Source organism: Mytilus californianus, unplaced genomic scaffold, assembly GCF_021869535.1.
Source record: "Mytilus californianus isolate M0D057914Y unplaced genomic scaffold, xbMytCali1.0.p SCAF_4, whole genome shotgun sequence".
NCBI lineage: Eukaryota > Metazoa > Mollusca > Bivalvia > Mytilida > Mytilidae > Mytilus > Mytilus californianus.
In genome coordinates this window covers 31,347,120-31,371,285 of record NW_026262690.1, presented here as the reverse complement: position 1 = coordinate 31,371,285, position 24,166 = coordinate 31,347,120, and the positions used below count along the sequence as shown (strand labels likewise).

The 24,166-nt window shown below is 33.9% G+C and overlaps 1 protein-coding gene across 2 annotated transcripts; it reads left to right on the top strand.

Moving 5' to 3' along the window:
• The first annotated feature begins 2,894 nt into the window (after nucleotides 1–2,894).
• On the top strand, nucleotides 2,895–23,237 carry LOC127737879 (NFX1-type zinc finger-containing protein 1-like). 2 transcript variants are annotated; one of them, XM_052248827.1, is made up of 5 exons: nucleotides 2,897–3,018; nucleotides 6,555–6,593; nucleotides 7,929–13,258; nucleotides 18,932–19,063; nucleotides 22,351–22,495. In XM_052248827.1, exons 2-4 carry the CDS (start codon nucleotides 6,577–6,579, stop codon nucleotides 19,060–19,062), a joined length of 5,478 nt encoding a protein of 1,825 aa, XP_052104787.1. In that variant the 5' UTR covers nucleotides 2,897–3,018; nucleotides 6,555–6,576; the 3' UTR covers nucleotide 19,063; nucleotides 22,351–22,495. The 2 variants fall into 2 exon arrangements, with proteins under 2 accessions (XP_052104786.1, XP_052104787.1); XM_052248826.1 differs by lacking the exon at nucleotides 18,932–19,063 and having other exon boundaries at nucleotides 2,895–3,018; nucleotides 22,351–23,237.
• Nucleotides 23,238–24,166: the final 929 nt, after the last annotated feature.

The following is a 24,166-nucleotide window of genomic DNA, read 5'->3' as shown; positions in this document are numbered from 1 at the left end:
AATTGGAAACAAAACGGAATGGTCTCGAAAAATACACTAGCCTATGGTTGGCCGATACCACAATTAAAATCACTACATTTATGCAGAGATATGTCTCTGTCGAGGGATTTTTTAAAAATATTATCTCTGAGTAAATTAAAGCTTTATAGTCTGCACATATTGTAAACCGTTAAGGGACTGGTCATTTTCTTTCATTGGGGAGGCCCCGGGAGGAAACATCTGAATTTCTCTTATTTTTTTTCTGGGAACTTCTGATATTGATTAGCAAAAAAAACCACCAAAAACAAACAAACAAACATCTTTAATCTACATTACAGTTTAGAAGTTAGTCCGTGTCCTCTCAGTTCATTTTCATGTTATATACTACAGGAACATATATATTGACGTTAGATATACTGTTCACAGATTTCAATAACATTTCATTTGCCAAAAGAGGGGGTGCATATATAGTTTTGTCCCCATCCCACTTTTGAAGGTGGGAGCAATTGACTCCTTATATATAATTACCCCTTGAAAATTAAATCATCTCGAACATGACATTTCATTAATTAATTGATGCACTCTCGACAAATAACTTTAGCACTGAAGTAAATTATCAGTTGTCACTACTGTTGTCACTAGAAAAATCATATTTAGAGTCGGTATATGCAATACAAGTACAAACATAAGCTCTGAAGAGCTTTTAAAACCGACAGAGCAACAATAAAACAAAACATACATATCAAGTCATGCACACATAAATTAAACATAGAAAACAAGAGTTCATATTAGTACATGCAGTATGGAAACATGCAGCACAAAAGTTCTTTAAGCATCTTACAAGTTCAACACACTCTGAAACATGCACTTATGAGATAAAAACACAAAAGCAAAAATAAAATGGTTTGCAAATTAAAAGCACATATATATATGGTAAACAACTAAAATTAGAACAAAGCAGCAGAAGCACTATAGTAAAGATAACAAAATAAATTTGCCATGCTGAAAAAAAAAGCATTAAACCAAAAATAATGAACAGAAATTAACTGGTTTTGCAGGTAAAACATTGGCATGAGCTGCCATGCAGACCAAGAATTTATCAAGTTCTTGAATTGATTTAAAGATGATTGCTTACGTAGCTCATCTGGCAGCTCATTCCAAAGCTTAGCACCCGCATACCTTAAAGATTGTAGGCCATATGCAGTTGTTCTTACATGTGGTGACATTTTGTAGGTTGGTTCGCTCTGTAAAATATTCAGTATGCCTTCGGAATATACAAATATGTTGTCAAACTTGTCAAAAAACGGAAAACGAAAACCACACCAAAAAAAGAGTTTTCAGATAAACAACCGAAAGAAAATTAATGACTTTATAATCTTGTTAAAGTCACAGGTAATTTGGGCATTGGCTCCTTTACTTTGTTTTTCAGTGTCAAATTTCGCTTGTTAATAATTTTCTCCAATATTTCACCACATTCTCTCTTACAATAACAATAGTAGTCTATACGTGCTGAAAATGTATGTTCGTCATAGGGTCATAGGGCGAGTTGTGTAAAGTGTCTGACTGTTATATATGCAATGGTGACGAAGAGAGTACTACTAAATATGAAACTATATTACTTGTTTTATTAATTCCTGTGGTATGTTTTATATCTATTTTTTATAAAACGGACCTCATAACACTTATTCCTATAATGCTCTTATTTTAACTTATTTTATTGTCTTTTCATTGAAAACTTTTATTTTCGCTTGTTTTATCCAATGATTTAAAACCTTGCTTGTACTTAAGATTAATCCTATAACACTGTTAATTTAGAAATGAAAAACAATCAGTTTTTTTTTTAAGAAAATCATGTTTATTCATTAAGTGTACTAATAAAAAGGTTAATACCTCGATCCTTTTAAATGTATATTGTCATACTTAATTTCTTTATATTTCGTCTAAAAGTTTATTATATATGTATAAAGTATATACCAGTCATTCCCAAGGTCCGTCAAACATGTGGCAATGTCAAGTAATAAATGGTTTGGTCCAGTAATATGTCATCGATTACTGGACCAAATGACCAGTGTAGATGTAAGAATTTTTCAATACTCATAATGTAAAAGACTGCTAAATCACTAATTAGACCAGTAATGCTTGAACAATTACTGGACCAAAGACCACTGAGTATCAAAAAACCTTTGGAACCTCTGAATTATACACCATTATTGTATACTTCATTTTACATAAGCCGACACTGCATTTGTTAACTTCAACTTTCTTGTATTTTTGATTATTGAAATTTTAGTTTCTTTTGTTACCTATACTGAGTTTTACTGTGCGTATTGCTGTGTGTTTGTTTATTCTACATTGGCTAGAGGTAAAGGGGAGGGTTGAGATCTCACAAAACATGTTTAACCCCGCCGCATTGTTGCGCCTATCCCAAGTCAGGAGCCTCTGGCCTTTGTTAGTCTTGTATGTTTTTTAATTTTAGTTCATTTATATGTTTTTGAGTTTAGTGCGACGTCCATTTTCACTGAACTAGTACACATTTTTGTTTAGCCGGGGGCCCCGGCCAGCTGAAGCCCGCCTCCAGGTGCGGGATTTTCTCGCTGTGTTGAAGACCCATTGTTGGCCTTCGGCTGTTTTCTGTTCTTTAGTCGGGTTGCTGTCTCTTTGACATATTCCCCATTTCCATTCTCAATTTTATTGTACTTAGTTTTAGAGAATAAAGTATCTATCTATCTATTCTATTTTTAATTATTTCTTTTTGTTTCTTTTTAGCGGGTAATCTTAGCCAGTAGGTCTACCTAAACATAAATCATAAATCATTTATATTCTGTATAAGTTGGAACTTGCAAAATGGTTTAATTTGTGTTAAAATTATTTTAATGGGATTTTTGCAAATGTATTTATAGCCTTTTGGGAATTTTCAAATAAACACACAGCTGATATGCGAAAATGAAAGTAAAGAATATGTGTTTCCTGAAAATCAATTTGATGACGTAATTATTAGTGCAGACATTTTGTTAAACTCGGAAGAGAATCTGACTTAAGGTAGGTAGAAGATGGCTTCTTGGTTAAAAGTAGCTAGGAAATTTTTAGAAGGTCGGAGACAATATAATTAAGTCGGGCATTTTTAACTCATTAAGATAAAGGAAGAGGATTGGACGAAGATGTTCAACTTGGACAGTCATGTTGAACTTTAAACTGTAAATCGAAAATGATTAACTATTATGTTTGCTTTATTGTCCCCCGCGTAACGCGTTGCGGGGGACATGGAAATACCGGGCGTCCGTCCGTGTGTCCGTCCGGTATTGTCACAGTAGCGCTCTCCCGGGTACAATTCTTGCCAGATTTTTATAAAATTTATACTATAGGTTAATATCAGCAATATCTCGGACAAGTTCTGAAATGGTGGACGATCGACTTTTTTTTAATGGAGTTATGCCCTTTGGAAATATTAAACTTATGGAAAATGAACCTCGTTAGCGCTCTCACGGGTACAATTCTTGCCAGATTTTTATAAAACTTATACTATAGGTTAATATCTGCAATATCTCGGACAAGTTCTGTAATGGTGGACGATTGACTTTTTTAAAAGAGTTATGCCCCTTGGAAATATAAAATATGTGCAATGCAAGGGACATTGGAACTCTGTTTTTTTATTATACACTTGAAATACACAGGCCTATATTGAATATGCATTAAAAAAATGCAGTTAGGTCTATACGTCAAATTAAGTGAAAGAAATCCAAAAACACTAAAATAATGAAACACATCAAGAAAGAAGCTAACATACGTTCTTCAACAACAAAAAGTGTAATGCACGCCTTATTTATTCAACGTTCAAGATAACTCACAAGGGGACATGGGGGTCCGGGTGGGGTTTATAGAAAAGAGAGTAACGGGCAAAATCTTCAGAAAAATGGACCAAAAAAATAAGGAATGAAAAAGGGACCGTAGTGGTAATCCGACGGTTCGATAGTCCGACGGTCTAATGTGGTACTGTTATAGTGATTTATTACCGCCATCACCAATAGGTTGATCGGTATGGAACGATATACAGTAAAACCTGTCTAATGCGACACCTCGTGACCTGAGTATTCCAGAATCCTTTAAACTAGTAATCTGACACTTTTTGTCAGTCCTAAAGATAAAGATTTCATTGTTTTTCAACATATTTATTTCGACAACATCTCTTATCCGAAATATTTATTTTTGGTTCTAAGGTATGCCAGATGAGATAGGTTTCATTGTATCTGTTTTCAAGTAGCAACCGATCTCTTCCAATGACACGAGAAAACCAACCGCCTGAATTATATACAAAACAAAGTAAAACTAATATCAAATACAGCAACAAGCGACAACCACTAAACTACAGGATCCTGACTTGGGACAGGTACAGGTACTTATAGTATATAAGCAACGGGGTTTAGCGTATTTGCTGGATCTATCCCCCCCCCCCTTTACTTGGGTCAGTGGTCACTGGTGTAACAGAACCACATAAGAACAATCGACAAAAAACAGCTGAAAAAGGCTCAATTCATTACATCGACCACAGGCAAAATAAACTTGTTCGATGACACAATGAAAACACAAACGGTACCAATTTAACTTTACCAAATGTGCACTTAGACAATGTTTCTTCAATGATGCTAGATCATGCTTAGATAGCGTATTCAATCATGGTTTGATTGTGCTAGCTGTATTTCTGGATATGATAATGAATCCTTTCTGTTTTAGTTCAGTCTTTTTCTGGTGTTAGGAGTATGTTGCATTACCGCTAGATCTTTCTTTTGTTACATGCTTTTTATTCTTTGTGTGTGTGGTTTTTTTTTTTGTATTCTTTTTATTTATTTTTTTTCGGGGGGGGGCACTGCATTTAGTCAATCCGTTTGTACTTTGTTTTGGCAATGCATTACTTCATAAATTGTTTTTCATGTCCACACTATGATCAAACTGGAACCATTTATCTAAAGAAAGGTCAACGAAGTGTCAAAACTGGACAACTCCGTAACAAGTAATGATCTAGATTTCTTGTTCCATTGTATTCACCCTTCAGTCTCACCATCCACTTGTCCAGATTCAGCCACTTTCTTTTCCTTTTCGGCGCTGGTTTGCCTCTACCCACTGCTTGCATGCACTTATAGTTCTCAAAAGATGATTACTGGTCTTTCAAATATCTAATGAAGGTCCACAAAGACAAGTGTCTTAATTGAAACAGCGTTATTCCAGAGTCGGTTCCTGCAAAATTATTAATATGAAGTTGGACAATTCCAAGTCAAAAAGGTGGTGCATTAAACAATCAAATATTAGACGTATTTGTGGCACTTTAATTAATAATGTATAAGCATACGTTTTGCTGCTGTTACACCATATGATATTCGTAGAATGGAATGGAGAAGTACACCCCTGATTACACCAAGATAACGAATTTATTTCTTATGAACAATTCCTTTACTCATTTTTAAACCAGGATGTAAAATTGAAAAATGGTAATAAAAAATTTCGAGTGTACCATTATTTCAACGTCGATGTTGCTGCGCATTGTCAAATACCTTCTTTCTTTATTTTTGGGAAAATTCAGAAAATTATTGTTTTCTTTTGAATTTTCGGGAAAAAAATTTAAAAAATTTTTTTTTTTTCAATTTTGTCCTCAATTTTTTTTTTTTTATTTTTTTTTTATTTTCTTTTTTTTTTACATTTTTTTTATTTAATTTTTTTTTCTTCTTTATATTGGAAAACTTTTATTTTTTTACATTTTTTGGCCAAATTTTAATTATCCCGGGGTGAACAAGGGTGGGGTGTTATTTACAGCGGGGTAATTAACCAATCAGATTGCAGTATTTTTGCTGCATAAGAAATAATGCTTCTTAACACACTTGTGATAAAGTGCTTTTATATATGTAATTTAATTATTTTAACATTCAAATTATTTGCACCTTAAGTGGCGGATCTAGATATTTACAAAAGAGGGAGGGGGCACAATGGCCCCACTTTTTTCTTAATAAAAGGTATGAAAAACCGAAGAATAAACGAAAAATTGTTAATCAAATAGCGTAATTTTAAACTTTGAGATTTATTGAGGGGTCCACCCACCGCCCACTAAAGGGGCGTCGGACTGTCGAGCGGACACCACAGAAAAAAGGGGCACAAAATAAGAAAAGAAAATGATGGGGTGCTAAAATTTAAAGAATAGAGATACCGGTAAATGGGCAAAACATATAAAGAATAGAGAAAAAGTACAGTCATATAAAATTATGGCACGGCTTTTTGGTATTTTATTTCTCGTGTTTAGTTTAAACATGTGAAACATATGGAAAAGTGATTAGAACTATGCAGTGTAACAGAAAATAGGTTTAAAAAGTCAATACGGATATTTTATTTTACAATAACATTTTCAGTATTTATGGTTACAGGAATAAATACATTTTAACTTGTTTGCATGATTTTGCCTCACTTTTAAAATGATAGGATTTTTTGGTCATTTTCGTGAATATTTCAGTAACATTACTGTTGTCACTTTTTAAATGACAAGAACATACATGTATGCATTTACACACTTGTCATAAATATGTTTGTTGTTTCAGCTAAAGATTTTTTTTTTGGAAAATGGCAGACAGGCCAAGGTAAGTATAAAATATAGTGTGAGATCTAATTTCTTGTTATGGTCCGCTATAATTTTAAGAAATAACATCGTTCCGTGTTTTCTAATCTAGTATGTTATAGAGGTACTGAACTAGACATTTTCATCCCATTATATTTATATCATAAATATGACAGTTGACCCTGAAACTGTTTTCGATTTTCTTGCAAAGGAAGAGAGGCATCTTTGTTTACCGTTTAATTTCTTTGAAATTGGTCAAAGAAATTAAAATTTTTTTTTTGCAGTATGGGACAATAAAAAAACATAAATAAGAGTAAAAGAGTAAAACAGACACCACCATGACCAAAGGAGAAAGGACAAACAATCAAATTCCACAAAACACTACACAGATAAAAACTTAAGATTGAACGAGCTCCAATGAAAAATAGAGATAACACAACACTAATAGTGACTATTTTTCTGACTTTGGACAACCACAAAGTAATCGTGTCAAACATTTTCGTGAAAATTCGATGTCAAATAAATATTGTATTGCCCGAACAAATTGAACCGTGTTATTTTTATATAACTATAAGCATTAAGATAATGGGTTAATTAACGTAATGAATACTATTTCAAATTAAGACATCCTCTCCTTTCCTTCCGTATTAGTACATTTGATAGTTATCCCATACTTTTATGAATACTTCTTATTACATTTCGTTTCTACAATACTACAAGATGTATTGGCTAATTTAAAAAATTTCATACACCGAGTAAATGATGTGTTCCATGTGTACGAGGCCATATAAATATAACTATTTTCACAATGAAAACAACGAAGCGAAAAAACTACCCAACGAATTTAAGTATAATTTTTGTTCATATATAAAATAAAAAACATTGTATGGCTTTCCAAATACCGTTCGATTCCTAACATCGCTGAAGAGACATTAATTATCGAAATCCGGAAATGGTGTTTTTGTTTGTGGTATACCATCTGTTCCGCACGTTTATTGTTTTCTGTTTAGTATTAAATTTATAATTAAGATCCATTCATTACATCGGTGATCCGTTTATTTGGCAATCGCCAATGGCAGTCAGCAGGGTTTAAGAACATTTGTTGTTCGATCTGTTAGTCAAATGCGTTTTGTTAAAATATACTTTTTCACTTTTTTGGTCTTTTGAAAAATGTTGCTTGTGCTGTATTTAGACCCCTCTAACTGAAAATTTGTTTTGCAAGCACACGTATAAAAATTGCGGTTTTAATCCAACGCAATCATAGGTTTGAACGTTGTTTTCAATTTAGACTTGTTAAAATAAAAAAACATATATACATGTATTTATATTGTATTGTAATTTTGAATTATTTTATTAGGGGCCGGGGGAGAGGTCGAGGTCCTTGGCGTGGGCATGGAGGACAAAGCCGAGACACAGCTCGTCAGAATGAACATCGAGATGTCCCTTGGAAACTTTTGTTAGGATTTCGACGACTACAGGAACTTAAAGACAAAGAACCTTACGAAGTTACCCTGACGCTAACAAAACGTAAACATGCTTTTAAAGAAGCTTTGAGTGAAACAAAACACGAGGACAACATTGTAGCTTTATTCCTAAGATGTATAGCAAAGGCTAGTGAATGTGAAACATTGAGGGAAAGTATGATTGAAATATTTGTAATTATGGAAAATTCAACATTCTTTCAATCGTCACTTCCTGCATATATCTTTGGTGCTATGACAGAAGCTTCGCATGACAGACAAATGAATTATAAGCAGCCCTTTCGGGATATATTAACTATAGTGAGAGACTTCAGACTCAAAATGCCTCAATCAATTTTGTCAGTTATGGGGTTAAATGCTATACTTGATACCACATTTAACACACTGCGAAATATGTCAAGTGATGTCGTTGATGATGAAATGTGGGAATCTTATCTGGAATACAAAGAGGCACAAGAAGAATCGCTCAAAAGAATGGCCACAAAAAAGACTGAAAGGCGACAAGAGGTTGACAATGAAGGAGACCCACCAGACGATTTTCGTGAATTAACCATATTTCCAGAAAAGGTCGATGTGGAGATTAATGCTGAACCATTTATTAGACGCAATAAGAAAACTGGAGGATATGAGAACACCGACCATTATCTAGATGTGCAGTTCCGCCTTTTACGTGAAGACTTCATTGGTCCGTTACGTGATGGCATAAAAGAGTATATTGAAGCTGTACATGCAACAGGAAAAGCTAAGCGATTGCAAGAATTGAGGATATATACCGATGTACAGATCATAAGTCCAGTTTGTAACAATAGCGGACTTTGTCGTAGGATAGGTTTTCATTGTAAAGGAATGAATCGCATACGATGGGAATCGAGCAAACGACTGATATACGGGTCTCTTGTATGTTTATCGTCGGACAACTTTCAGACATTACTTTTTGCAACCGTTGCAGATAGAGATTTGAAAAATATTCAAAAAGGGTTGGTTGATGTCAAGTTTGAGACTGATAACAGGACGATTGCTAATATTCCAGAAGACACAGTGTTTGTTATGGCAGAAACAACTGCTTACTTCGAAGCTTATAGGCATGTCCTACTGGGATTACAAAATGTGCCAAACGGTGGTTTGCCATTTGAGAAGTACATTGTCAGATGTTTTACGGAGACAGCTTTGCCTGCTTACCTCCGGCGAAATCCGGATGCGATGTTTGATTTGCGACCTCTTGTTGATGAAGACATGATTTTACGGGCTAGAAGAAATATAACTGCAAATCGAGAAGATACCAGAGAACCAATGTACAATTTCAGTGTAAGGTCTGAGGAAGCTCGCCGTGTCAAGGTCAACAATTTAAAATCGTGGCCAGCGCACGACCTATTTCATTTAGACATGTCTCAGTTTAGAGCTGTTCAAAATGCCCTATCAAGAGAATTTGCCATTATTCAAGGGCCACCAGGAACTGGTAAAACATACATAGGACTAAAAGTTGTTAAAGCACTTCTTCATAACAGAAATCTCTGGAATACTAATCCTGACACTGGACAGGAAGATAATCGACCATTACTTGTCGTCTGCTATACAAATCACGCACTAGACCAATTTTTGGAAGGAATTTTAAGATTTTTTAAAGGCGACATTCTACGACTTGGTAGTCGCAGTTCTAGTGAGGTAATGAAGCAGCTAAATATCAGTAATATGCGCATGACGATGAGAAAGAAGAGAGAATTACCTCGCATTATTCATATGGAAAGAATGTCAACTAAGCATACAATGAAAGCTCTTCAAGAAGAAATTAATAAAATATGCATTAGAATTGAACTGGCAAAACGAGAATTACTACACGAAGACACTTTGGAAGCAGCTATGGGCAAATGTTTTACACGTCTCGTTTCTGGCTTCGAGCACAGAATGTACCAGTATGGATATGAAATGTACAAAGCGAAAAAGCAGTCAGCAATGTTGGAATGGCTTGGGTATGGCAACATTTTAACCGAAGATCCTGCAGTTCAAGAGGAACAGGAAGTTCAAAACGAAAACAATATTCAGAATGACCAAGTAAATGAAAACGATAATCGGATAAACAACGAAGAGAACCAAGATGATCTAATGGACGAGTTCATAAATGTCATCGATGAGTTAGATGCAGAAATGAACATGAGACAACTTGACATTGAAGATTTGGAGAATGAAGAAGAAAACGATGCACTCGTTACAGAAATGCAACAAGCATTACAAGATTTGGATGTACGGAAGCCAGTGATAGCATTAAATGTTTCTCAGTTAGATGCAGTTGATAAAAAATCGGATTTATCTGAGCAATGGCAAATGACAAAAAAGCAAAAGAAACAAATGAAAAAAAAGCTTAGAAAAGAACTATCATCAAATGATCGTATGACTTTTGAAGAAGTTTCACGCAATTTTGATATGTGGGGACTACGACAGAAAGACAGATGGCGCTTATATCGATTTTGGGTTAACGCATATTGCAATAGCCTCAAAGAAAAGATACGTGGAAAAGAGGACGAGTTTCAGTTAGCCTGTGCAAAATATAATGAGGTGTTAATGCAAGAGGATAGGGAAATCATGCGACAGTCAACCATAATTGGAATGACAACTACGTGTGCAGCAAGGTACCAGTCCGTCCTTCAGGAAATCAGACCACGAATTATTGTAGTCGAGGAAGCAGCAGAGGTACTTGAGGCTCATATAGTTAGTACTCTTAGCAGAGGATGCGAACATGTAGTATTGATTGGAGATCACAAACAACTAAAACCGAGTCCTACTGTTTATAAACTAGCAACCAAATACAACTTAGAGATTTCTTTGTTTGAGCGCATGATATGCAACAATATGGCTTATGACTGTCTCCAATTTCAGCATCGAATGAGACCAGATATATCAAAAATGTTGCGTAAAATATACCCAGAACTGAAAGATGATGATGCTGTTAAAAGATATGAAGATGTCAAAGGTATATCAAGCAATGTATTTTTCATCGATCACACATATGAAGAAACTTCCGAAGATGATTTGAAGAGTCACTCAAATGAGCATGAAGCAGATTACATTGTCGCTCTGTGTAGATACCTTTTGTTGCAAGGATACGAGCGCGAACAAATCACTGTTTTGACTCTTTATTCTGGTCAGCTATTTGCTCTTAGGCGGAGAATGCCAAAATCCTTATATGAAGGCGTAAGAGTAACTGTTGTCGACAATTTTCAAGGAGAAGAAAATGACATTATTTTATTGTCTTTAGTTCGAAGCAATGAAGATGGAAAAATTGGATTTTTAAGCATTGAAAATAGAGTTTGCGTTGCACTTTCTAGGGCAAAAATCGGACTCTACGTCATCGGGAATTTTACATTAATGTCAAATAAAAGTAAATTATGGTGTTCCATCGCTGATCATGCCAGACGAAACATGTTCCTTGGTGAAGCCCTGCCGCTTTATTGTCAAAACCATCAGAATGAAAGTTTGCTTCTTGCAGCAGAACCATCAGATTTTAAGAAGGCACCAGAAGGTGGATGCATGAAACCATGCGAATATCGTCTTCCATGTGGTCATACATGTGCAAGAGCTTGCCATACGTACGATCGAGATCACGAGGAATACGAATGCAATAAACCATGCACTAAAATACTCTGTGAAAGAAATCACAGATGCTCTCGAAGATGCAATCAAGAATGTGGAAAATGTCATGAATGGGTTCAAAAAGTACTTCCAAAATGCGGTCACACACAAGAAGTGATGTGTTATATAGATCCAGCAAACTGGAAATGTACATCAAGATGTTTTGAAAGTTTGCCTTGTGGTCATCCTTGTCGCAATCTTTGTGGAGAAGCGCATACAGAGTATTGTATGATGAAAGTGGTGAAAAAATGGAGCTGTGGCCATTCGGAAAAAATCAGTTGTAACCAGCAACATACAGCAATCTGCACTAAAAAGTGCGAACAGGAACTTGAGTGTGGTCATATCTGTGATGGTACATGTGGAGAATGTTTCCAAGGAAGGCTTCATGCATCATGTAGAAAAAACTGTAATCGAAGTTTGGTTTGTGAGCATCCTTGCCAGGACCGCTGTTCTAACTGTCCACCATGTATTCGTCAGTGTGAGAATCGTTGTAAACATAGCTATTGTGGCAAGAAATGTGGACAACTTTGCGTGCCATGTGCAGAACTTTGTGAATGGCAATGTAGACACCATAAATGCGACAAAATATGCAGTGAACCATGCAATAGACCCCGCTGTAATAAACCATGCAAGAAATTGATAGAATGTAAACACCAGTGTATTGGACTATGTGGGGAACCATGTCCTAATCTTTGTAAGATATGTCATGCTGACATTGTGACAGAAGTCTTCCTTGGAAACGAGGACGAACCAGATGCACGATATGTCCAATTGGAGGATTGTGGACACGTATTTGAATTTTCTGACTTAGATCAATGGATGGACATGATTGATGAAGGAAACAGCGACACAGCCATAAAATTGAAAGAATGCCCAAGATGCAAAACAGCTATTCGCCGCAATTTGCGATACGGTAACATGATAAAACAAGCACTTCGTGATATCGAATCTGTAAAGAGAAGAATGTTAGGTGACGATGTAAGAAAGTCTCAAATGGAAAAATCCATATCTAGAGGAATACCTACTTTACCTGTTAAAGAACAGCGAAAAATTCGAGAATATCATTCAGATTTAACTAAAGGTCCTTTCGACGAAAACACACTTTCAGCAATTGAAAATCAAATTAACGTTGTTAGCCATGTAAATGATTTGAAAGCAAAGTTTGAAAAGGATAGAGTTTCTGTGTACTACGTAGAAATTTATAACAAAGGTATTGAACATTTGGATGATTGTCATAAATTTACTCTTAGAAAGAGAAGATACTTTACTGTCCAAGAAACCAATGATCTTACTGCAGAACTAGATCGTTTACAAAGACTCCGCATTTTCCTGAAATATAAGGAAAGAAGAAGAGTAATGGAGACTGCTTTACCAAGGGAGCTGAGTCTCGATTTCATGACAGTAGATGGGTACCTTACAAAAGGGACATTTACAAGTAACAGAAAGATGCTTGTTGACAAAACCCTCGAAGCATTAAAGACAGCATTGCCATTATCTGGATTAGCTATTACTGACAAGGAACGGAAAGACATTGTATCAGCAATTGGTCTAGGAAAAGGTCATTGGTTCAAATGTCCAAATGGTATGTATATCCATAAGTTTGATGATAAAAAGTTGAGTTCAGTATTTTTTGATTGAAAAAGAAATTTTATAATGTAATAAAATAGTTATGTTAAATGTAAAATGATGGAAATAACACTGTATAAATTTTGTTAATCCGATTCGCTTTTCTGGATTTACTTTCTTCATAAAACAATTACAAAACAGAAAAATTACTTAAACACAAATGACATTGAAATAAAAATCCCCTAAGGGAAGCTTTTACTGATAGATATATTTTCTTTAAAATCTCGAAATTCATTTGAATTTAGTTCTAAAAAGTTTGAAATTAAAAACAATTGATATTTTCAGTCAAAAAATTAAAACTCGTGAAAGTTATTCTCATTAGCATCCATCAAATAAGGAAGACAATCTCGAAGTGTAAATTTAAGAGAATGTGCAATGGAGAAAAAGACTTACATTTGTCATTTCAAGGGAAAATGTAATAAAGAGTGACAAAACTAAAAAAAAAAAACCTAACAGTTCTACAGATGATAAAAAAGAGAATATGATTCATGTGTCAAACTTCTCCACAAGGTCGAATTCGATAAAGATTTCATGAACGACAAAAGAACGATCGTTCTAAGTAGATATTATGAAGGCCGTAACCTATAGTTACTTAAATCCACGACACTTGGACTCTGGTGGACAGCACATCTCCTTATTTTTATTTATCAATGATTGAATGCTACGTAATAAGTACAAGTAACTATAAGCATTCCCGGTATACGATATTATCTATTGTTGTTAAATCGACGTAGTTACGCCTGGTAAACCATCAAATCTCAACCAAATGGTTAAGCGAGAAAAAAGTTTACTGGCACTTCCTGTTGAGCTTTTCTTGTACAAAATATCAAAAATATAGATAGGGTAGGTCGACTTTTCATCAATGTATTGTCAATCTGTAAATATTTTGTTAAATCGGAGAATGTCATGTCATAGATAACTGAATGAGAGCTTGTCTCGTTCATTACTCGGACCAATGTGATTTAAAATGACATCGGAATGACTTTTCTCTCGCAGGTAAGTGCGGCCAGCTTAGCGAGTTTTTGACAAATTGGCAATGAGTTCTTCAATATGTAACGTATATATCAGTATATAAGTGTTCATCTTCATCACTATAAAAATAGAGATACTAAAGAGTAGTGGCTTTCAAAGCCTAGTTAGGGGCCTCGGTGGCCGAGTGGTCTAAGTAGTCGAACTACTGTATCACTAGCCAGTTAACACTGATGTGAGTTCGAATCCCGAACGGGGCAGGTGCACTCGACTCCAATCTTAATTGATTAGGATTGTCAGTTTTCCTACCGAAGGTTGGTGGTTCTCTCCGGGCACTCCGGCTTCCTCCACCAATAAAAACTGACCGCCACGAAATAGCACAATAGTGTTGAAAGTGGCGTTAAACACCAATCAATCAATCAATCAACCAAAGCCTAGTTTACGAGATGTAAAGTCTAGCGCTGATGAGCTGAAGATGTTAAGTAAGCGCTGGAGAAATAAAGTCTAGCTCTCAAGATGTAAGGTCTAGTGCTGTAGATGTAAAGTCGAGCGCTGTAGGTATTAGGTAGCAATACACAGTTAGGATTTTGGTTTTGCAATTCGGCCCCGGTGAATTTGTCCAATAAGAAAGTTGGTGTGGAATAGATTTTATTGTTAGATAACTGTAGAATAATATAACTTTCAAAAGGGCTTTATATGAACATCAAGATTGTTTTTCGTATGTTTTATTGTGAATTTTCTGTTTGACTGTCCTTGTATACGTTCCGGATCTTCTAAGACAGTACAACATATTTCTTTCTTGCTTTTTTCTGTAAATGGGACTGATAAGTATATGATAAAACTTAAGCAGCGACACGAAAGTAAACCAAACAATTTTGCTTTATATATATACAATAAAAAATATGATACTTAGTGGCCAGGTAGTCATGAAAAAAGTAAAATCACAAAAATACTGAACTCCGAGGAAAATTCAAAACGGAAAGTCCCTAATCAAATGGCAAAATCAAAAGCTCAAACACATCAAACGAATGGACAACAAATGTCATATTCCTGACTTGGTACAGACATTTTCTTATGTTGAAAATGGTGAATTGAACCTGGTTTTATAGCTAGCTAAACCTCTCACTTGAATGACAGTCGCATAAAATTCTATTATATTGACAACGAAAGACACACCCTTGTAAGAAAACATATCTCTGCAATTTATAGAAGTTTCTTCAATCTTGTTCTGATTTCCCTTTAAACGAGTGCAATTATGTAATTTAACTTATATCCGAGAGAAAATAAGAACAGCGTTTATAACATGACAAATTAAACGGTTACGCATAGCTTGATATGCAACTGCAACATATTGAGAAAGGAAAGTTGAACATATTGTACAAAATCCGTTGGATTTGTACTGATTGATACTTTAGTCTTGGAGAACATAATTTTTATACGCCCGTCAATTTTTGACGGGACGTATTATGGTATACAAATGTCCGGTGTCCGTCCGTCTGTCCGTCTGTCTGTCCGGCGTAAACATGTCGCACCGTAACTTGAGAATGACTTATCCAAATTTCATGAAACTTAACATAGTTGTTTCTTATGATGGTCAAACGATCTGTATACTTTTTGGTGAAAATAAGATCTAAACTTTTTGAGTTACGGGACTTAGTAACTAAAACAGGTGTGTGTTTTTTTCACATGTCGCGCCGTATCTCAAAAACAATTTATGATTATTGCTTAAAACTTTACAAACTTTTTAGTTATATTATTCTTAAGATCTGTATACTTTTTGGTGATGATTCAAAGTTTTATTTTAGAGATATTGAGTATTTTGTTAAAAAAGGGGGAGGGGTTTTTCACATGTCGCGCCGTATCTCAAAAACAGTTTATGATTATTGCTTAAAACTTTACACACTTCTTAGTTATATTAACCTTAAGATCTGTATACTTTTTTGGTGATGATTCAAAATTTTATTTTTTGAGTTATTGAGTATTTTGTAAAAAAAGGGGGAGGGGTTTTTCACATGTCGCGCCGTATCTCAAAAACGATTTATGATTATTGCTTAAAATTTTACACACTTCTTAGTTATATTAATCTAAAGATCTGTATACTTTTTGGTTTTGATTCAAAATTTTATTTTTGAGATATTGATTTTTTTTTTCTAAAGGGGGGTTTTCACATGTCGCGCCGTATCTCAAAAACGATTTATGATTATTGCTTAAAATTTTACACACTTCTTAGTTATATTAATCTAAAGATCTGTATACTTTTTGGTTTTGATTCAAAATTTTATTTTTGAGATATTGATTTTTTTTTTCTAAAGGGGGGTTTTCACATGTCGCGCCGTATCTCAAAAACGATTTATGATTATTGCTTAAAATTTTACACACTTTTTAGTTATATAAATCTAAAGATCTGTACACTTTTTGGTTTTAATTCAAAATTTTATTTTAGAGATATTGAGTTTTTTGTAAAAAAAAGGGGGGGGGGGGGGGGGGGGGGTTCGCATGTCACGCCGTATGTCAGAAACTATTTATGCTTATTGCATAAAAATTCACACACAAGACGACGGGCGTATCATGCGCTCATGGCGCGGCTGTTTATTCTATTAGTTGTAATTGACTTTGAACTATAACTTTCAGTAACTGGGAATATGGGGTTCTCTCGTTGTTGAAGGCCATACGGTTGCCTATAATTGCTTACATTCACTTCATTTGAGCTCTGATGGATAGTTGTTTCATTGTCAATTATACCACATTTCCTTATTTATATAAATATATATATATGAAAAATGCATACGAATTATTAAGATATATTGCTGACACTGCTCCCTGAACTTTAATAAAAATCCCATTAGATTGGAAAATAAATTCCAAAATCTGCATGAGCTGGAAAAGCGCCATGTTGAACCCTGTCGATGACACGTCAACCAGAACAAAAGGAAACGGACAGACGGCGACATCCTATCTATATTTTTATCTCATTTTAGTGGAAAACAATGAAGGCAGCAATGACAAGTTTCAACGTTTCAAAGTTTTGGGTCTATCGTTTTCTATATACTTGCAACATAAATCAAAAGATAAAATCCTCGGACAATAATTACAAAATACCAGTAGGAGCATTTCACAGTTCGAAGTAGTATCATTAATTTATTTCAGATGGAGTCTTGTCAATATTAGAATTCATGATTTCTCGCTGTAACCGGCAAAAATAACGTAGGAAAGATAACGTTACCACTTCCTGATTGTGCAATTACGTGACGTTTAATCCCGCTAAAATGTGAAATAGTTGGAAAAGCTGAATTTTTCTACAGATTTTAATCAATAGCTTGAAAATGAGTGCATGGATCCCTGTTTTTTAAATGACATTTGGTTTCATTATGTAGGGAGATTATGTATACCAAATTTTATAAAAAAAGTCAACGATGCAATTTTTTTAAATTTGATAAGTATACAGCAAAAAATGACGTTTTTTTTTCTAGATCCATGAACATTTGATAAATGTGAGTAATTTCTAAAAAAAAAATGCATAAATTTATAGGAAACATATATAAAACAAATAATTTAACAAAAAACAGCTTGTGTTTATCTTTTAAAACTAAAAAGTTATGTATTTCTGTCGAAAGGAAAAATACGTCCACAAATCCGAATTTTGAGCAAATATCTAAAATTTCGACCTCATTTTACTCAAAAATTAGCACATGAAGGTATATTTTTTTATTACATATTTGATTTAATCAGGTAAAATATAGCCTATATGCAAATTACTGTACCGTATGCCCTTAACATCTTCAGCTCATCAGCGCTAGACTTTTACATCTTGTAAACTAGGCATTGAAAACCACTACTCTTTAGTATCTGTATTAATAGTTCCTAATGAAACTAATGTCAAAACAAATACAGGCTATAATGACAACCACTGTACCGAGGGTTCACTGATTTTGACGGTCGAATCTGAATGACAGTTAGATAGTTGGAAGTTTTATTTGACAGAAAAACTCAAAATTGTTCCAAAATATCACAAACGATACCATACAATCTCAACCTTACATACTTTAAAACATTTTTTATTTAGCTTAATAAAATCATTTCGTAAAAAAATAGAAAAAACTGGTATTATACGTTTATAGTGACGAAGAAGAACACTTATATACTGATTATACGTTACGTATTGATGCACTCATTGTCATTTTGTCAAAAACTCACTGAGCTGGCCGCACTTACCTGCGGGAGAAAAGTCATTCCGATGCCATTCTAAATGATATGTTGTACCAAAAAAGCTCAGTCAACAGGAAGTGCCAGTAAACTTTTTCTCGCTTAACCATTTGGTTGAGATTTTATTGTTTACCAGGCGCGGTAGTGCAAATATTAAGAAATAAAGTGAAGTGAGGTTTTTATAACTGAAATATCATATCACAAATTTTGTTATTCATCTAATCGATATTTATATGATATGCTTTATTCCACCACATGTTGTTTATCCATAGTTGATTTTTCTAGTGATGTATAAAAAAATAGAAGTCTTTCATTCGGAACATCCGTTTTATTTCATAGTCTGGACGTTTCTAAGCCGCACTAAGGAAAGTGGCTATTTCTTAATCTAAATGTTTCTATGTATGCGCACACACTTTAGATATGTAAACCTTTTGTACAAGAAAAGATTTTATTTTAGGTCATGTTTATGCCATTGGTGATTGTGGGGGAGCAAATCAGCATGGAATTTGTCCTGAATGCAAGTCTCAAATCGGGGGGATGGGTCATTTAGTGACTGGAAATACCACTGCCCTTGAAATGACCAGTTAAGGTATTAAAACAGTTTTTGAATGTTGTTTGTGAAGGCATGCTACATGTGTTTGACTATTGACAAACTAGCTTCTTTCTTAATAAGTGACAATTTATAATCAAACTAATATTATAAATTATGTATATCCAAATGATTTAAATATCATTACATACTATTGCCAAAATTTATAGAAGTTGCAGTTCATAATATATATACTTCCACACACCAATGGTTGACGGAGATATATAAATTAATTCTTAGACTTTTTCCGCCTGGTGGTTAGGCCCATGTTAGGAATTCCATAAACTTGTGTGGGATTGGTAAATATGCAGCCACGTCCGATTGGAAGTGGGACGCTGAATCCTTTGCTACGTATAGTTGAAGTGCCAAGAACTCGTTAAGAGGTTCGTTGGCATGTTGCAAGCTAATATTTCTGAGGCTATCCAGCATACTCGGGTTTTCTGGTTTTATAGTATACATCATGCCGATGGGTTTTGTTTTTTAATTGTCTCGCATTTTTTCATTCGGGAGTCTTTTATAAATGACTATGTGTTTGGGTTTTGCATATTGATGAAGGACGTTCGATGACTTCAATTTGATCACATTTTTATCCTTTTATTCTTTAATGGATAGTTGTCTCATTAGCAATCTTAATTTAACACATCCCCTTACTTGTATGTTTTAGTTTAAATAATCCTAATGTAGGATCAAGACTTTGTCAAACATATGCATTGTTTTAAAAGTATGCAGGAAATTTCATGTGCAACAAAATTAAATGAATTTTCAGCAAATATGCTGTGAGAAGAAATAAATCTACTTAGACAAAAACTATGATAATATTTTGTTCAAAGAAGTTCGGCGTAAAACATAAAATTTTGTCAGAATTACACCAAGTTTTTGTCAGATTGATGATAAAACATATTTTTTCCGTTTCATTGATCTATAAGGGAACGACCATTTAACTTCAAGGAGGGGGGGAGGGGGTATGTTTTTTTTTCCTAAAAATATATTCTGATCCCCAATTTGATAAAAAAAATATTGTGGTCAAGCAGAAGACACATTGCTTTTCGCACAATAACTAAGTTTAAGTGAATGGATCTCTATGAAATTTTACCATAAGGTTCAATACCACAAAAGGAAGGTTGGGATTGATTTTGAGGGTTATGGTACCAACAGTTAAGGAATAAGCGGCCAAAAAGGGGCCAAAAATAAGCATTTTTGTAACTTCCAGACAATAACTTACGTTTAAGTGTATGGATCTCTCTGAAATTATACCACAAGTTTCCATACCACAAAGGGATGGTTAGAATTGGCTTTGGGGGTTATGGCTCCGTCAAGGAATTAGGGGCAAAAAAAGGTGGAAAACAAGGGTTTCCTGGTTAATCGACAATTTAAAAGCAGTGTAAGGGAGGTAATCCAAAAACAAAATTGTACAATGTTGGATTACCTCCCTTACACTGCTTTTAAAAATGGATAATTATGGTTGCCAATTCCATTGGTAATTTGAATTGAGATTATGACCATATTTTGAGGGAAAGAAAATTTTTTTTTTTAAAAAGAGGGGGGGGGGGGGGGGGTAAAAAAGAAATGGGGGGGGGCAATTTTTTCTGATTTCAGATTTCAGAAATTAAACAAAATTTCTTCACATATTTTTTTTATGCAAATAAAAGGTGGGGGATTTTTTTTTTTGGGGGGGGGGGGGGGGGGGTTCAATACGCAACAGCATAGTGTATTGCACAAAAGCAAAAAAAAAATGGGTTAATTTTTATTTTTTTTTTTTTGGGCGGGGGGTCAATTTGCACAGGCACAGTGTATTGCACAAAAGCAAAAAATTGAATAGAAATTCAAATTATATAACCAATTCTAAGTTCTTTGACTACAGTTATTCTGTGTCAGAAACCAATTATGTGTCAAATAGTTAATTACAATCCAAATTCAGACCTGTATCAAGCGCGAATATTGTGTCCATTTTTGCCCCAACTGTTCAGGGTTGGACCTCTGCGGTCGTATCCAGCTGCGCCCGGCGAAGCAATTTATTTTTAAAATTGGAGTTATCTTCCTTTGTCCATGATTATAGTTAAATCAACTACAATCAATGCTTAAGGCTCCGTGTTGAAGACCGTACTGTGACCTATATATAATGGTTTACTTTTATAAATTTTGACTTGAATGGAGAGTTGTCTCATTGGCACTCATACCACATCTTCTTATATCTATTTATACAATGCAATGTTTAATTTTGCCTTCCACTGATAAAACACAGATCAAGTTGAATTTGGGTAGTGTCACTTTAACCATTATTGAGTTATGCCTCTTTATAAATCGAAAAATTGCAAAATTTTTATTTCCATTCTGTCACTTAAGTTTGCCCCAACCAAACATTATGAAACCTATATACACAATACTCATTACCACAAAACTAAGATCAAGTACAAATATTGTTTCCGTTCTCTAACTTTAGTTTGCCTCAACCAAATGTTATGAAACTTATACACAATGCTTATTACTACATAATACAGATTAAGTACGAAATTTGGTGGCGTCACTTTTACCATTCTTGAGTTATGTCCCTTTATAAACATAAAAATTGCTGAATTTTTCGTTTCCGTTCTCTAACTTTAGTTTGTCTCAACCAAATGTTATAAAACTTATACACAACCGTTCTAGAGTTATGCGTGTTTACAAATAGAAAAATTGCTGAATTAGCTTCAACCAAATGTTATGAGACTTACACACAATGTTTATTACCACAAAACTCAGATCAAGTTCAAATTTGGGTAGCGTCACTTTTACTGTTCTTCAGTTATGTCCCTTTATAACTATATGATATGCAAGCGGGGGCATCATCTGTGTCCACATGTGGACACAATCCACATTTATTTTTCTTGTCCTCAAATCATTTTTTGGGGGTTCATCCTTGCCAAACAAGGACATTGCCCTTATTAGGGGAACTGTATAAGTATGATACAATTAGAAGAACTTTATAAATTTGTGAACTCTGATCACTGTTTCTGTAGTTATTACAAACATATCAGAACATATAACTTGCGATGAAAGTCATGAAACAAAACTGTTTTTGATCGTATACTTTTTCAATAGATTTTTTAATATGAAGAGCTTAAGTTCTTAGAAAAGAAATTAGAATTTTGATGAAAGTTTTAGCACATTATTTTGGAATATTTTTACAGCAAAAAGGAATATGTATACAGCAATCAAAAAAAAAAGAAATAAGACGGATTGTTGTATTTAAATTTATCATAGAAAGACAATCTTATACTGACAATATATATACCAATTTTGTTATTCAGGACATGTATATTGTATTGCTGATTGTGGAGGTGCTACTGTAGAAAGCAAATGTCCAGATTGTGGGTCAGTCGTTGGAGGTTCTGGCCATAGGCTTAGACAAGATAATAGATTTGCACCAGAAATGGATGGGGCTAGTAATCCTGCTTGGTCAGAACAAGCCAACATGGGTAATTACGACCCATTTCAGATCAGATTTTAAGTTTCGAAAAATGACATGTTTGTTTGTATTTTATTCTTTCTTAGGATATTTTGAGTTATTGTCACAAATTATTTATCAAGATTTTCAATAAATTTAATGTTTTAATTCAACATGATTCATTAAATTGTACGAAATACTAAATGCTTTAGATTTAGAAGTTAATACACAGATTTTATCAAAGATTTTTGAAATGCTACATGATTAGTGTAGCAATAATGAAACCTCATATTTTTATTATGATTTTCTAGTAGTACCTATAACTCATTGTAAATCTTTAATTTATAATTGAAATTTGCTTTGTTGAATATGAAATTTGTTTTGTACAAATAGTGCCTTTTCAAGATTGTCTCCTATTTCATTGTATTATTATTTTCTAGCAGTATAAGCACATGTAACTATATTATGTTTAATCCATTAAACATCTATCAAATAATTAAATCGACTAGATGACACAAGTGTTTAAAAGCGACTTTACTCGTTATACAATTTTTTACTGGCATGTTATTTCAATTTTGATTAATGTTTCATATGCTCTTGTAACTTTTGTTTCAAATCTTTTTATTTCACAGCAAGTATACGTATTTACATGTATATTACTATTAATCAGAGAGGCTTAATTTTAAACTAGGTAATACGATTATGATGATTGGTGACTGTTTGAATAAAAAGAAATGTTTAGAACATTAACATAGAAGTTTTCTTTTATTTTATAGTTAATTTATATATGTGTTCAAGACTTTATCAGATTTGACTTTATTCGTCGATAAATTGACGTTTTAGTTGCACGGTTTGCCTAACCAAACAGATCACGATTTATTCTTTTCACTTCTACTACACCCATCATCATGACAGTGGTTGCAAAGCTACTTGTCAATTTCAACTTTATTTTGAATTAGGATTACTCAATCGTGATTATGTAGTAGCTCTTTTTGTTGTTTATACAATATTGTCATTCATTTATTACAATGTCATTCGATGTGTTTGAGCATCACCGCTCTTCAACACTTTGTACAATGGACCATTCATTGGATACTAATGACCGTTTGCCCCACCTTCTTAGATTGATTGATAGCCGTCTTTTGAACGTCATCTCGGGACAACTTAAATGAAAACATTTTGAAAATAAATTTATTAAATTAAAAATAATTTTCAGTAGAAATAAACTACAGTACTTTTTCCATTCCATTTCAAACAAGCAATGCATTTTTCAAGACATTTAGTCAAACATTCTATTTAAAAAAAAAAAGCGTCCCTCTTCGAAAAAAGGAAAAAAAACGTTGGATAAGAAAGAAAATTCCAGTATGATATATTTTGTGACGATGTTACAAATACTAATCAACTGTGAAAGATATTCTGGAGTCGTAAATTTTACGAGATCTATTAATTTCATTTCAAAATGAAAACAGAGGAGTTGTATGAATGTAAGATTACATTGTACTTGCTTGAAAATATTGTGTATAAAAGGAAAGTTTTCTTTTGCATAAAAGTCATTAAAACTGCCTCTCTTTGTCGATAGAAATGTATACATTTTCGCTATGTAAAAGAGGCAATGCATTTCACACACTAGTCTTAAATGTCAATCTTTATTAAAAACTCACGATGTCTTTCATAAACAA